The sequence below is a fragment of the Pseudophryne corroboree genome, chromosome 2, assembly GCF_028390025.1.
Source record: "Pseudophryne corroboree isolate aPseCor3 chromosome 2, aPseCor3.hap2, whole genome shotgun sequence".
NCBI lineage: Eukaryota > Metazoa > Chordata > Amphibia > Anura > Myobatrachidae > Pseudophryne > Pseudophryne corroboree.
This window is the reverse complement of record NC_086445.1, coordinates 923,102,985-923,119,866: the sequence shown is the minus strand read 5'-3', so window position 1 is coordinate 923,119,866 and position 16,882 is coordinate 923,102,985. Positions and strand designations below refer to the sequence as shown.

General features: G+C 42.6%; 2 protein-coding genes across 7 annotated transcripts in view; both read left to right on the top strand.

Annotated features, from left to right (window-relative positions):
• The window catches only part of ELN (elastin), a 93,618-nt gene extending 86,485 nt beyond the window's left edge, over positions 1–7,133 (top strand). For 5 of the 6 annotated variants that reach the window (XM_063956176.1, XM_063956178.1, XM_063956180.1 and 2 more), the window contains 7 exons: positions 738–782; positions 866–1,027; positions 1,410–1,448; positions 1,544–1,585; positions 3,663–3,695; positions 3,812–3,841; positions 5,549–7,133. In XM_063956176.1, the coding sequence (XP_063812246.1) occupies positions 738–782; positions 866–1,027; positions 1,410–1,448; positions 1,544–1,585; positions 3,663–3,695; positions 3,812–3,841; positions 5,549–5,598 (401 nt within the window). In that variant the 3' untranslated portion in view covers positions 5,599–7,133. The remainder of the gene's footprint in view (positions 1–737; positions 783–865; positions 1,028–1,409; positions 1,449–1,543; positions 1,586–3,662; positions 3,696–3,811; positions 3,842–5,548) is intronic. The other variant, XM_063956179.1, reaches the window with a different exon arrangement.
• Positions 7,134–13,455: 6,322 nt separating this feature from the next.
• The window catches only part of LIMK1 (LIM domain kinase 1), a 255,805-nt gene continuing 252,378 nt past the window's right edge, over positions 13,456–16,882 (top strand). The window contains exon 1 of the mRNA XM_063956172.1: positions 13,456–13,849. Within this exon, the coding sequence (XP_063812242.1) occupies positions 13,792–13,849 (58 nt within the window). The 5' untranslated portion in view covers positions 13,456–13,791. The remainder of the gene's footprint in view (positions 13,850–16,882) is intronic.

The window sequence follows — 16,882 nt, the reverse complement described above, 5'->3', positions numbered from 1 at the left end:
GTTAAACTACCCAATTTCTCATGCAATCATTCGGTTTCTCTTCTTATTTGAAATGCAAAATAGGTCCCATTATAAGTGTAGTACAAGACTTAAATACCACCAGCTCTGAGCTCTGGAACAAAAGTCAAACCCTTTTGCGTAGTGGAAAGAAAAATGTGAGCCTTTCTGAAGACACCCGGAAAGTTACAATGTGACTTGCCTTGTTGCTTATGAGTTCTTTTTAGACTTACTCTGCAATTAGTTATCCTTCATTGTCAAGCCTACAGCATAATGATGAAAAACAAGTAAAATGTTTGTAGTACTTGGCAGATATCGGCAGTAGAGTGAGGAGAAAAGAGAAGGCTTTGGGCCACAATTATGTATGAGTATGGATCATTCACTAGGACTGGAGCCATTAGAAAACTTTGAAATGGAGATCAAAATAATGTGGAAAAAATAAGGATGTAGATAAGTATCCAGGAGAAATAACTGGGAAAATGGCATTTCGTGTTGCAGTGTCAGTGGAGTGTGGTGGATAGAAAACAGATTGCTGACAGCTGGAGGGAAACAAGTGATTTGTAGGATTTATATGAATTGTTGAAGGAGCCAGAACAGACAACTATATTGTGTTAGCGAAAGACGGTGACAGAGCAGCCATAACAAGAGGAGATTGTTTTATATCTAGTATTATGAGTGACAATCCAAAGAATGTCTAAGGAGACAGACAATGAGTCAAGTGTTATCCACTATTTTGACAGGTCAATACCCAGGAGCCGGAGCAGGAGGCAAGCCACCTAAGCCAGGTAAGGATGGACATGTTCTAGAGGCAGTTCTAACAAGATTGTAATGTCAAGTATGGAAAATAAACTATTGAGTTTATTTACAGGTTATGGTGCTGGTGTAGTGTCGGGTGGAGCTGGCTATGGTGCTGGTTATGGTGCTGGTCCTGGAGCTGGCTATGGTGCTGGTCCTGGAGCTGGCTATGGAACAGGCCCTGGAGGAGCTAGCTATGGAGCGGGTCCCGGAGGATTAGGAGTTGGAGCTGGAGGTGAGATATAAATTTCATACTTAAAGTGTTGAGGCAAAAAGCAGCAGTATCATAATGAAATTGCAGTTTCTATACAAACCACTAGAAATGAAATTGCAGTTTCTATACAAGAACCAGCAAATGAAAGAAGAAAAGTTTCATGGATTCAGGGGGAGATGTATAAAACCTTTGAGAGTTGCCCATAACACAACCAACTTCTAACTGTTATTTTATTATGATAGCTAGTAACTGATTGATTTCTATAGGCAACTTCGCTACTTTATCTCTGTTGAAGGATACATCTCCCCTAAACAAAGTTTTGAAGTAGCAGATGTGACAAGTCCCCGTTGATGCTCCATACCATCTAGGCTTGAAATTATATAATGTCTCTCTGTATTGACAGGCCAATATCCAGGAGCAGGGGGCAAGCCACCTAAGCCAGGTAAGAAAGTGCACAGACCAGTTCCTTATTAGAACAATACATTGCAGTTTAAAAACTAACTCCAATGATTCAACAATATTTTATTTTATCTTTAGATTATGGAGCCAGTATTGGACAAGGTGCATTTGGAGTAACGGGTGAGGTTTTAACAATAACTGATTCATCAAATTGAGTAATACTCTCACTGGACCTGATTTCCTTAATCAAAGTTGTGCAGCTCATTCACTGTTAGCAAAACATAAACAATTTCTTGTCTCTACCTCTGGTATATGCACACACCCCTAGTATATACATGCCCCCCTTTTATATACACGCACCCGTTATATACACGTACCCCTAGTATATACACACATCTCTTATATATACATGCACCTCATCCCTAGTATATACACGCACCTGCTGAGGGGGAAGCAGACATAGCTTTAATGCTCATATCATGTTTCATTGATTACTTATCTAGGTTTTGGTTACTTCCATTTCTGAGGGTGGTAACGTATTGGACCATTCCTTAGGTTTTGCTGTCTTGTCCCAATAGTACAGCCCAGTTCTGTAAGCATTCTCCATGGATGGGACATACTGTGGCAGGTTACATTTACCCATTTATTCCATACTTGATTTAGGGTTTTGGGTAAGCCCCAATCCTAGTATCCATGGGTGTTATACTTCTCATGCTATCCAGTCTTTAAGTCAACAATACTTAGGTCGACACTTATTAGGTCGACCACTATTGGTTGACATGTATTAGGTCGATATGGTCAATAGGTCAACATGGTCACTAGGTCGACATGGCAAAGGTCGACATATGAAAAGGTCGATATGAGTTTTTCAAAAAATTTTCAATTTTTTTGAACTTTTTCATACTGTACGATCCATGTGGACTACGATTGGGAATAGTAACCTTGCCCGAAGCATGGCTAGTGAACATGGTGCACTAATTGGGGTTTCCGGACACTTTACGAAGAAAACGACACCAACATTTTAAAAAAAACTCATGTAGACCTTTTTCCATGTCGACCTAATGATCGTGTTGACCTATTCCATGTGCCAACCTAGTCACTGTTGACCAATAGTGGTCAACCTAATGACTGTTGACCTAGTTACTGTCAACCCAACGAACCACACCCACTTCTCTTGTCTGTGCAGAGGTTTGCACCACCTTCCCTGCTGCTCCAAAGTGATTCACTGAGAGACGTTGTCATAGGCTTCAAGTCTAAGTCTGCCATGAAATAAAATGGAAGGTCCGCCCAATACTGATGCAGGGTTCTAAATGGTACTGTTAGCCTATGTTAATAATGCAAATTAATTGGGAAGAGATAGGCGGTATACAATGGGGGTAATTCCAAGTTGATCGCAGCAGTAATTCTGTTAGCAATTGGGCAAAACCATGTGCACTGCAGGGGAGGCAGATATCACATGTGCAGAGAGAGCTAGATTTGGGTGGGGTGTGTTCAATCTGCAATCTAATTTGCAGTGTAAAAATAAAACAGCCAGTATTTACCCTGCACAGAAATAAAATAACCCACCCAAATCTAACTCTCTCTCTGCAAATGTTATATCTGCCCCACCTGCAGTGCACATGGTTTTGCACAACTGCTAAAAAATTTCATGCTGCGATCAACTTGGAATTAACCCCAATAGGCAAAAAAATATGTAAAATATTATACATATTGGTGATCAGGGTGGGGGAAAATCCCCAGCAATATACTCACCAATGGAGGACCAGCAACCATTCCATTTAAACAAATATGTACATGGATGGAAATCTGCCACACATGCAAACTTCAAGTTTAGCTTTCACCAGCAGCAACACGCTGCTGGTGACAGAGATAAGGACACAACAGGGAGGATGGCCAGGGCGGTAACCTTTGATGAATACTGACAGTATCTTAATTTGTATCACTACAAGAAGCAGCAATACAAAACTAAAGGCACCGCCATTATTTTAGATGTTGTTGATAAAATTAGTTATTGAAGACATGAATTATTTAGTCTATACGGCTAAAATATATATCACTGTTTTTCAAATGTGATGTAAAAAAACACTGACATTTTTATTTTTACTTGATGTTCCAAAAGGTATAAGTATTAGGAATCTTTGCAAAGTGACTCGTTTACATGAATCTAGAACAAAATAGAACATGCATTTTACATGCTGAACACTAGATGGCGCAATATACTTACAACATACAACTGTATTTTATTTTAATTCTATAGGAGCTGGTGGACAGTCAGGATACCCATTAGGAGGTAAATTATAAAAAAAAAATTATAATAAATGATTACGTTAAGGGACAGTGACAACTCATTAGGGTAAGGGACAATGATGTAACTATAATGAAAAAATACTTTTATTCCTTTTTCAGCTCAAAAACCAGCCAAATCCTACTATAGAGGTAGTTATGAACTAACAAGCTTTTTTTATGCAGTCTGAGTAACGGAACATCCCTTTAACTTGGGATGATTGTCAAAAATATATGTTATACTTAAGGGGTACATTGACGCAATAAAGGCCCAATAGAATGTAACAGCAAATGTTTTCAGATCTTCTTTGAAAGCATTATTGCCTACGACGGCCAGGATAGCATGCCTTTTATTACTCTTAAATGTTATTTTAACATTCTTTTCATTCACACTGTTTAACAAAAAAATGGTATGATTGTAAACTCACCTAGACAGAAACTAATTTTTCCCAAAATTAATGTTCTATATTTAAAGCAATATTTGTTTTATTAATAAAGAGACTAATAATAATAATAATGAGAACACTAATGCTACAACTTTTAAACTTTATAGCGCATTGTATCAAATCTCTGCAAAGATAACTGTACAGTATGTTTACTGCAGCGATACATAATTATCGCTGCTTCTTAGCATATTGGGATGCCCAGGCGAAATTCCGTTCCACTGCAATATTAAAATTCCTTTCACCAGCAGCCTAAAATAGCCAGCAAAAAAAGTAGTGATTATTCACTTCCTAATGCAAGCGCAGAGCAATGTGACCTGTCAGAGGATCCAGTAAAGCTTCTCGCTGGATCCTAGGTTAAAGGTAAGTAACGCCATCCTGGGCATAGCTTTTCGCTACTCAATAAATTGACCAATCGGGTCATTATGGTACCTGATTACTGCTCGCATCTCCATAGTAGCAGAATACAGCTGTGTGAGACATATCTCGCAAAGCAGTCACAATCCGTTCTGGCGGCACAGACAGGCAAATGAACCGACCCCATGATCTACATCTCAGGATTGAGATAACAGGACAAAAATAAGTGCAGAACCCATCCGAGCCAAACAATAAATAACTATTACCACTCTGGACCAGCATCAGCTGCAATGTTTTGGTTTGCTTTTTTTATATAGTGATAAATGGAGGGGTAATGATATATATAAACACCCCGATCAGAAAATGTCCAAGGCTAGTATGTCCCAGGAGCTACAGATATTTTCCTACTTTAGGCCAAATTCTTTACACATCATTATTTAAATACACTTCAATATATAGCTATTTGTTACAAAAATTATTCGTTTTGTGCCAGTGTTGGCATCTACTCAGGGCCAGCTCCAGGGTTTTCAGCGCCCCGGGCGGGCAATAGGGGCGTGGCTGAAATGATGTGCGGTGCACGATGACGTCATCGTGCACCGCACAGCAAAGGTCCTCTCCACGAAGGGAAACTAGACGCTACGCATCTTGTTCCCTTCACAGCGGGGGGCAGCGGCAGCGGGCAGCGGGGGGCACAGCACTGACAGCAGCAGCGGATCTTGCCATGGTGCGGCGCCCTCCGGATGGCGCCGGCGCCCTCCAGAAGGCGGCGCCCCGGGCAAAAGTCCTGCTTGCCCGTGGCAAGATCCGCTACTGCATCTACTACATGGTCACACCTCAATACTGTGATTTGACCCTGGCGAGGCAGATCCAGCAGACACAGCGTGAAATGTGCACAGATAAAGATCATAGCTTATCTGATGCAGAAGCACAGGTTTGATCATTGCTTTGCTTTGTAGGATTTCTGCATGAAGCTAACATCTTAATTCTTAACCAGTAACAGTATACAATTAGAAAAATTATACACAACGTTGTCACATCTAACTATGTTTCTTCTGTGCAGGTGGCGGCCTTTGTGGCCAGGGCAAGTACTGCGGCAGGCGGAGAAAATAACCAGTCTGAGAGCTACCAGTAACCTCATCAACTATGGTGCTACTGCATGGTGTGAATGTAAAAGAATTCAAGTATCCCTCCTCCCCTACGACCCCCCCCCCCCCCCTCCTGTTTTTTGTTCTTTCCCTAATCCTTTCCCCATTCTTCCGTCCTTCTGCCTCTTAAGCAAGGAGTCAGGCAGCTACACTTTATAAGATGAGCCTGCAGTCTGACACTAGTAAGGTAGCGGGCACATGTATACACACAAGGTGATGCTGTATGAATACGTTCGGAATGTGTGTATGTGTACATGCCAATATAACAGAACATAGTCTATGAATTGCACAAGGAGAAAATATATATATATGTAAAATACAAAGACATGCCCACATTTATTATCAGGGGCTGGTTGGCATGCATATGGGCCACCGTGAAATGCCAACTGTCCACTACAGAGGGCGGTGCCACAAACTTTTATTGAGCAGTGCCTTATTACACTGTACTTACCATAGATGACAACCGTGACACCTGTGATTGACAGACACACTGCTACTTCCTTAAGGGGAAATCAAAGTTTTCACATTGTGGGCAAATGAGTTTTTAAGCACCGCCTACAATAACGCAGTGGACATGTGACGGCTACAGGTGGCTTGGTGCTTGGGCCAGTAAATAGGATTTGCCCCCATTTAATAGGAAAAAAATGCAGCCAATTAGCCCCTGCTTCTTGCTCCTCCCTCTCACACCATGACCCCAGTAGGTTGTTGTTGTTGTAACTTATACTTGGAATAAAGTCCATTGTTATGCAATTGGCCTGCAACTGTACGGAATAGGTTTTATTTTTATTATGTGTCTTAATAAAGTGTGTAACTTCCTCCTCGTGGAGGGGGCGAGTGACAGAATCATTTTCAAACGCATCATCCTCTTTTAGCTACGGAAATTGAAAAAGATGTATTTCGTACATTTATTTGCCACAAAATGTAATGCATTGCTGATTTTTTTGTCTTGTTTTAATTTTTACTTGTGTGCCATTCTCTGTATCAACTCTTTATTGTTATAAGGGCTTATCGAACTGTAAGCCTCTTTGAAGTTAGGGATAGTGGCAATGTCAAGAGAGAAGGGGACTGATATATATGTAATTATAATATTTTGTTTTATTATTTTACAATTTTCTGCCAAAGACATTTGTAACATATTTAAACATTCTGGCATTGAAGAAATAAAGAGGGAAAAAACTGTGAGATTCTAGGTAGAGTATGGTCTCTTGCCCAGTTCTCTCAGGCTATGCTCCTGCTCTGTCTCTTCCTTCGGTAACCAGAAAGCTGCAGACTCTAGAGTCTCCCACCCCACTGTGTCTGGCTGTGAGGGGTGTGTCTGATGTGTGAATGCCTTCGTTTACTGACAGCCCCCTCATCATCATCTTCCTCTCGGTGTATTCCCTCTTCCTGCCTCTAATGGGGAAAAAAATGAAAACTTTTTTTTGTAAAAATCATACTGAAAAAAGTTATTAAAACTAATTTTGCTTAAAATAAAGAATAAAGACATCTCTTTAAATGATACAGTGTTTCCTGTATTTTTTTTTTTTTTACTATTATAAGGGTATTGTGGTTGTTGCAATGTAAATGAACAGGTCTACTTCACGGAAATAGGTCATTGGAGTATTAAGGCAGGGCAGAGGAAGCCGGCATCCAGTGCCTAAACTAAAAAAGAGCACAATTCCCCATCTGGCCACATATAAAGGGAGATTTATGATAGGACATGCAGCGCTGGATTAACAACATGGCAACCAAAGTGGTCGCCCAGGGGCCCCCACATACGGACGGGGCATACTTACCTACTTTTATGGTCTCTTCTCTGGGAGAAGCCGGCGAGGAGACACTACAGGACACTTCAGAGGGTGGGCCTGGGCTTTTGTGTCACTAAGCCCTTCCCCCATCGTGACAAAATGCCACGATTTATGGGTCCGTGGGTAGGAGACGGGGCTAAATGAATATGGAGCTGTGAATCTCAGCTATAATCTCATCCTGAAAGAAGTGTGTGGGATGCAGGAGATTCAGCCACTCTTCGGTGGGTGAGGGGGACTGCCTAAAAAATCATCAGGTGTGGAGGAGTAAGCAAGTATGGGGGGGGGCACACATAGTTGCACCACCAATTTGGTTAGCTCTATGGCATATACCAAATGGGGTTTCCGTGTGGCATAATATGTATTACAGTGTGTTTAACACATTTGCAGTTCTGGGAGTATGTACTCATTATCCTTTTAATAACATCACCAACTTATCATATTGACATTTTTATTTGTACTGACACCTTCAAGCAGGGGCATAACCAGAACTTTACGGACCCTATAGAGAGACACGTCTCTGCAGCAGCTATTCATTTCATTCCCCATAATAGTGGCCTAGTTAATTTTCTGAACCATAGTAGTGCCTTAGTGAATGTTATGTCACATTGTAGGGCTGCAAGTACACATTATAGAACATAGTATCTACAATTCACATTCATTCAGTGTCCAATTCATTATATACCACATTACAATGAGCAGGTCCAGGGGCATAATTAGATATATTGTAGGGACCAAAGCAAAAGTGTGTAAGTGCCTCTATGGACCACATAAATGGTGAAAAATGGATATAACACATGCAACTTTGACAGGGAAGGTGGGCCCTCTCAGCTCTGGGCCCCATAGCCGCTGCACTTCCTGTACCTATGGTATCTATGCCCTTGCCTACAAGTAAAGTGCCCCAGGGCCCTCACAAACCTTAATTCGGCCCTGAGGACATGATGGTGAGATAGCAATCCTATGCACATCATGTAGATAATTAAATACCTCCAGATTGAGCCTAAAACATTTGATGCACCCTTGATATGCTGGTGTGAGTATTCTATGTGTGTCTTAGTATAGAAATGTCTCACAGTAATGACTAGTTGACTAGATGACATATGATATGGAGGTCATACCAGGAAGTATTCAACACGTCCTACAGTATTTTACCCATATTGTAGTTGTGCTAAATAGTCACCGTACACTGACCTAAGCATGTTTTCATTGGTGGCAGCACAATCTTCACTTTCCCACGCTCAGATATGTGGGTTGGAGTAAAAGAACTATATATGTTTGTCAGGTTTTCTTTGTCCCCAGGTGGAATTAGAACAATGCACTGAAGTGAAAATACCTGCAAGAGACAGGCAGCTCTCTCAGAAACACAGAGCAAGCTGGACAGTCATGAGAAAAGTTCTTTATGGTGCTTTCCATATACACAACATGTAAATAGAGAAGGCACCATTAGAATATAATTCCTCAGTTTGAATATGACCTCTGTATGAGATATTTTTAAAAAAAGGGCACACAGGGGGAGATGTACTGACAGTGGCAAACACAGGATTTGCATGGGGGGGTTTCCAGAACTGGGTGGAGCCAATCACGGGGGTGGGGACTGGGGTGACCCAGTATATGCTGGGTACGTAAAACTAGTGTGTCTGTGTGTATATATATATATATATATATATATATATATCCCATGTAAAGAAGGCGGCACTCAGAGACTTGAAGGTGCAAAAGAATATTTAGTAAACAAGCTGCAGAGTTACATCAACGTTTCGGGGCGCGCAGCCCCTTCATCAGGATGATGAAGGGGCTGCGCGCCCCGAAACGTTGATGTAACTCTGCAGCTTGTTTACTAAATATTCTTTTGCACCTTCAAGTCTCTGAGTGCCGCCTTCTTTACATGGGATAGTGATGGAGGTGGAAACCTCATAGGATGGCACCTGAGACAGAAAGCCCACGGAGGCCTTTCGAGTGCCGGCTACTACAAGGGTATCTATATATATATACACACACACACATACATGAACACATATACATAGCATATTAAACATGCATACATATATATATACACACACATACAGTACACGTATATATACAGTGTACACATGTATATATCATATGTGTGTGTGTTTATATGTATGCATGTATATACATGTGTATATATGTATGCACATGGATATATATGTACTATAATTAAAATAAAGTAAACTTTTACTGCACTTACAAGTGCCACCAGGAAGACAGCAGGCTGCAGAGGACGCTAGACAGCCATTAATAATACTCATGCAGCTAAAAAAATAAATAAAAAAATCTGAGTTTCTGGGTGCTCGGAACCCCCCCCCCCCCTGGGTGCGCCACTGACTGTATCAAGCCTTAGAGAGAGATAAAGTAAAGATGTTGCACAAAACAGCCAATCAGCATGTAGCTGTCATTTAGCACAGTCTATGAAATGACAGAAGCTGATTCATTGCTATGTGCAACTTCTCAATTGTATCTCTCTCAGAGGTTTCACACTGTACATCTTCCCCAATATATGAGTTCCTCTGGGAATATTAAGGTTCAGGAACACAACACTAATGTTTTCTAGACACAAACCTTTGTCTCAGCTTCCCCACTAAAAGCAGAATGACATTGGATGCAAACCTAGACTGCGTAGATCACCTCACAAGCAGCCTTTTGATTCAACAAGGAGGATGCACATTTCTAGTATACTACCTTATACCACATAAGATTACAGCTCCAGCATCAAGACAGCCAAAGCAGTAGTTTGTATATAGCTGAATGGTAAAGTTGGTGTCATGTTCAGTCACAGACAAAACTGCTACATAGGTATGAAATTACCGCCAATAATTTAAAGCATTGAAAAAATGGCCTAAAATAGCTGGATAGTATTATTGGGCTACCCAGTTATAGCCCATTGCTATCGTGCGGTAAATTACCTGTTTCGGCCGATAACATATGTGATTCGGGATAAGTTCCCAGACCCATGCATTATCGAGAAAAAACAGGTCTCCGGCGGCTGCTTATTGTGGGTAATGCTTCGGGTACCTCAGGCACGGGTGCCTCAGTGCTGCCTATTGGGGCTAATTGGCTTAGCTACGGTAAAATATTGCAACTAGTTGGATACCAGCCACTGGGTTTTTACTGCATTTCTTCTTTTGGTACAGTACATCCCACTCCTTGTGGTGATCTCCATGCAGTTTGTGGAATGTTAGGACACTTGCAAAAAGCCATATCACAAAACACCAAAATACGTAATACCAAGAATAATCCTTCCCTGCATTGTACATCCTTATTTAGCAAATTTAACAGAGTACATTAAGAAAGCCAATTGTGCTTGTGTGTGTGTATATGAGATACCCCTGCCTTCATTCACTGTAAGCTTGCAATAAAACAGCTGGCATCAGAAGTCTGTGCTATTGGCCCGTGGCTGAACATAAGTTATTAAGCTAAATTAGCACATGCGGGTGTTTTTACGCTGCACTTAATGAAAGATGCAGCGTGCTAAAGATGTGACAGAGGCTTGTGTGTTGAAGTGTAGCTCTATCAACAAATATTAACCTAAAACGATTGAATACTAAGGGGGGTATCCAACTGGCACCAAACATTTTTCGGGCTATCCAATTAGCCCCCATTTTTACTGTCCGAAAAATATTCCTTTTTAGCACAAAAACACAAAGGCCTATGTTACAAACTAGCCACTCACATGTTTTTGTGTTCAATACATTTCAGTCACTACACAAATGTGTGATGTGTTAGATAAACAAACCAATGCGGATCCATGTGAAGACTAAAGACCTAAATTGATTATGAGGCTAATTTCACAGGACTATGGGTATAGCTACAACCAATGGCTACATGGCCCAAAGCATATACATTATTTACAACTGCGATACCACTGGCTCATGGATGTCGTGTGTTCATGTATTGTCAGGGCAACATATAAATACCAAATCTCCGAGCCTGGTAGTTTAAAAATTAATCGTAAATTAACAGAGTAAAATATGCAGGGAGGGGCCTATGGAAACAGACACAGATGAGGAGACTGCAAGCTACACAAGCCTGTGTCAATGACACACAGCGGAGACAGCAGCTGTTGGGAGATATGACTGCTTCATGAATCTTAATGACTATAGACACACTACAACCAGGGCATGGTCAAAATCCAATCAATAACAGCACTTTACCATCTCCATTCACAGTGTACAAACAAACTACCACACTCATCCTGTCTTCCTACAGAAGGGATTTCAAATCGATGAATGAAGACAGATAACATAGGTCAGATGGTGGAATAAACTACTGTGTACATCCCCAATACTTTATATACTGTATATAAGTATCACTATTTTTGTGAGGGCACCGGCTGAAGTTAATGATGTGTAAACACGAGTGCCAGCCCTGCTACAGACTATATATATTTAGAAAATGTAATAAATGTTTTCATTAATGCTGAATACATCCCCCCCCAACAAGTAATAGAGTAGTACAGTATAATAAATAATAAGGCAATAATAAAACAAGATATGATGCAGGGGACAATGCAAATGGTATAACCAGTGTGTACTAAGGCCCTCATTCCGAGTTGTTCGCTCGCAAGGCGAATGTAGCAGAGTTACACACGCTAAGCCGCCGCCTACTGGGAGTGAATCTTAGCTTCTTAAAATTGCGACCGACGTACGCGCAATATTGCGATTACAAACGAGTTAGCAGTTTCAGAGTGGCTCCAGACTTACTCTGCCTGTGCGATCATTTCAGTGCTTGTCGTTCCTGGTTGACGTCACAAACACACCCAGCGTTCGCCCAGGCACTCCCACCGTTTCCCCGGCCACTCCTGCGTTTTTTCCGGAAACGGTAGCGTTTTCAGCCACACGCCCCTGAAACGCCGTGTATCCGCCCAGTAACACCCATTTCCTGTCAATCACATTACGATCGCCGGAGCGAAGAAAAAGCCGTGAGTAAAAATACTTTCTTCATAGTAAAGTTACTTGGCGCAGTCGCAGTGCGAACATTGCGCATGCGTACTAAGCGGATTTTCACTGCGATGCGATGAAAAATACCGAGCGAACAACTCGGAATGAGGGCCTAAATGTGTAAGTAATACATTGCACTGCACTGAGTGAGCACTGGTGACATCACACCAGGGAATTTGTACATGGGTGCTTCCCTGGCCTGAGGCCCCTTTCAGACTTGCGGCCGACCCGGCATATTGCCTGGTTGGTGACATCACCGCAGACGCTACAGGAGGCGGCGCTTAAGCCAGGTCGCCTTGACCCAGCTTACCGTTCACACTGCACCGCATCCCGAGTCGATTTCCGCTTCAACCAGGTCGTGACCTGGGATGAAATGCCGGGACGCTCGATCCGGGATATTCATTCAGGACCCTTTCAGACCAAACAAAATCCCGGGTTGATGTGTGTTCTGTTCATGCGCAATAACCTGGGAAATTTTGCTAGTCTGAAAGGGTATTCCATCAGGGGTGACACTGGGGCAGATTTATTAACCTGGGAAAGGCATAAGTGATAAGCACAAGGTGATAACGCACCAGCCAATCAGCTCCAATATGTAAATTGACAGTTAGGAGCTGACTGGCTGAAGCTGACCGTGCACTTATCACTGGTTTATCACTTCTCCAGAATAATATATCTGCCCCAATGTGTCTACAAATACCACTTAACAAATAACTACCCTACAAAATAAATTCCAGTATTATTTGGGGCAATGTTTAATTTAAACATATATGCTTTATTTGCATAATAATAATAATAATAATAATAAAAAAACAGACTTATAATAAGGGTCAAGTTGGAAGGCATGTGTAAGACATGACATTCAAGCAACACAAATGAATGAATCACACTTCATAGCACAAGACTAGACATATGGTATAAGATATCCTCCTACACCATACTTGGGTAATTAGTGTAAAGCAGCCGCTGCTCCCACCATGCTGCGCACAGTATACAGCAGCATGGCTGAGCGCATGCCGGATTCGCTGCTCTATATAACAGGCGGTGACGTCATCCTCCAGTGTGGTAATTGCTGTGCCGGGGAGTGGGGGAGTGACGCAGCTCTGCTGGGGATAGCTGGGGATGGAGTGCTGCTGCTCAGCCGCTGTCTGCACAAATGCTATGACATAATACTACTGGTGATAGCGCAGGCTCCGTTATACAGAGAGCGCATCTTTCCCAGGGAATTCTGCATGGTTGTCCAGCCATCCTCCTCCCATTCTGATGTGTGGTGTAGCATCTGTGGGTAGCAGTGCTCCCATCCTGTGTGTGGACAGAGAGGAGCTCAGCTAGAGCCTCCCAGTCACTGCACACAGGACACACACAGCAGCTGCAGGACGCACTGTCACACCTATCTGTGGCCTCACACACGTGGGGTGAATGAGGTTGATGTTACTGTGCTGCACCTGGAGTGAGGAACACATGGGAGAAGAAGAAGGTGAGACAATCATCATCATCATCAGTATTATCATCATTATTATTGTTATGTGCTGTATGTTGCAGAGCTGCTTCTGCATGCACAAAGGGCTATGGGCTTTCTCCTATGCAGGTGGATAAATGTACTGTGTGGCACTATGTACAGTATACTGGGGGCTTCTGCTGCAGTGGATGGAGTTCCCAGTGCTGTACATACAGTTGTAGTTGGTGGACGCTGTGCATTGTTGCAGCTGCAGGGTGTCCTGGGAGATATAAGGGTGCAGGGACAGGTTATGCATGCTGGTTATCTATGGTTGCTAACAGGTATGGGATATGCATGTAAGACACATACTCTAGTGGTGCTGGAGACATAAGCTGTACAGTACTGGGATATGTGTATGTAGTTCTGCACATGTTATTATATGATGTGGGAGTGACATATGCATTGCTGATAAGGTAAAGTGGGAAAGTATGTAATTGGTAGGGAAGTGCCTCTAACCTATAATTCCTGGTATTTACAATGGCTGTGTGGGAAATACTGCCAGATAACAGTTGTATTTTGGTAGTTTGGTGCTGTGACCGGACATACCGGCAGCATATTTCATTACATAAGAATTGGATGCAGTATGTGCTGGCATAGTCTCAGTGGCTGCTGTACAGTGTTGGTTTATATGATGACCAGTAATATTTGCAGCGAATAAATGGCTGTTGACAAATATGTTTTTTGTTGTTGTGTACATTTGTTGTTGGTCCTCTTGGTGGTGACAGGTGCTGTGATGGTACTGTACATGTTGATGTTAGTATAGTCAAAACAAAGTGACAATTCTTTTGGTAGATGATAAACTAGATTGTTACAGGTGCTTTGCATGTTGGACAATGGACATTTGCAGGTGGTGTGAACGCAGGAATAGTGGATGTTGGCAGTTGCTGCGGATGTTGGTACAGTGGATGGTGACGGCTGCTGCAGCTGGGTACTGTAGATGTGAAAAGTGCTATGGGTGTTTATACAGTGTTCTGAGTGTAGGTACAGTACATGGTACCAGGTGCTGTGAGTGTTGGTGCTGTGTATGGTGACATCCACTGTGAGTGTTGGTACAGTTGATGGCCACAGGTGATGTTAGCATTGGTACATTGAATGGCAACAGATGCTGTGAGTATTGGTACAGAGTGGTGACGTGCTGTGAGTGCTGTTGCAGTAGCCTATATAATGTTACTACAGTAATGGTGACAATTCTTTTGGTAGTTGGTAAGCTGGATTGTGACTGATTTTGTGAGTGTTGGTACGATGAATAGTGATAGGTGCTGTGTGCATTAGTACGGTAGATAGTGGAAGGTATTGTGAGTGTTTTTACAATGGGTGGTTACAGGTGCATGCTATTATAGTGGATGGCACTGGTATTATTACAATGGATGGGGACAGTTGGTGTTGGTACAGTGGATGGTTGCAAGACCTGTTGGGTGGTATCCGTGCTGTGAATGTTATTACTGTAGATGGAGATGATATCAGCCTATCAGCTGGAGACAATGGATGGTAAGTGCTGTGGGTGTTGCTGTAATCGTTGGTAACAGGTACAATGGATGTGTATTGTGGTAGGCTTTGGTATAATATATGGTGATAGCTACTGTAGATACTGGTACAGTGCTTTATAAAGCATGCTCTGAACATTGACAGTGGTCACAGACAGCTCTGTGAGTATTGGGACACGTGCTGTGGGTGATGGTGGATACTGACAAGTGCTTTGAAGGCACTGAATATTTTTTTCATTGGATGCTGAAAGATGCTGGTGGTATATAACGTGCTGTAGTGGATGATAACTGTGCATTTTACTGTAGACAGCTTTGGGGTTGAGTGTTAGTACAGTGGATGGTAACAAGTGCTGTCCGTATCGCTACAATGGATGGTGACAGGTTTAGTGAGTGTTGATACAGTGGATTGTGGTAGCTGTTGGTATAATATATGGTGACTGGCGTAGTTGGTGCTGTTACAATAAATGGTGTTGGTACTGTGGATAGTATCAGGTGCTCTGAGTGTTGGTGCTGTGGATGGTAAGGGATGCGCTAGGTGTTGGTACTGCGAATGGTTAACAGGTACTCTTGAGTGTTGGTGCTATGGGTGGTAACAGGTACTCTGAGTGTTGGTGATATGGGTGGTAACAGGTACTCTTGACTGTTGGTGCTATGGGCGGTAACATGTACTCTGAGTGTTGGTGATATGGGTGGTAACAGGTACTCTGAGTGTTGGTGCTATGGGCGGTAACATGTACTCTGAGTGTTGGTGATATGGGTGGTAACAGGTACTCTTGACTGTTGGTGCTATGGGCGGTAACATGTACTCTGAGTGTTGGTGATATGGGTGGTAACAGGTACTCTGAGTGTTGGTGCTATGGATGGCAACAGGTACTCTGAGTGTTGGTGCTGTGGATGGTAACTGGTACTCTGAGTGTTGGTGCTGTGGATGGTAACTGGTACTCTGAGTGTTGGTGCTGTGGATGGTAAGCGATGCGCTAGATGTTAGTACTGTGGATGGTAACAGGTGCTCTGAGTTTTGGTGCCGTGGTTGATAACAGATGTGCTGGGCGTTTGTGCTGTGGAGGGTAACAGATGTGCTGGATGTTAGTGCTGTGGATAGTAACAGATGCGTTGAGTGTTGGAGCTGTGGATAGTAACAGGTACTCTGACTGTTGGCGCTGTAGAAGGTAACAGTTGCTTCAGGTGTTGGTGCTGTAGATCTTAACAGATGCTCTGGATGTTGGAGCTGTGGATGGTAACAGATGGATGGTTTCAGATGCTCCAGGTGTTGGAGCTGTGGATGGTAACAGATGCTCTGGATGTTGGTGCTGTGTAGGGTAACATGTGCTCCGGGTGTTGAAGCTGTGGATGGTAATAGGTGCTCTGGATGTTGGTGTTGTGTATGGTAACAGGTGCTGTGTATGGTAACGTGCTCTGGGTGTTGGAGCTGTGTATGTTGCTGTTGTGTATGGTAATAGGTGCTCTGGATGTTGGTGCTGTGTATGGTAATATGTGCTCCGGGTGTTGGAGCTGTGGATGGTAATAG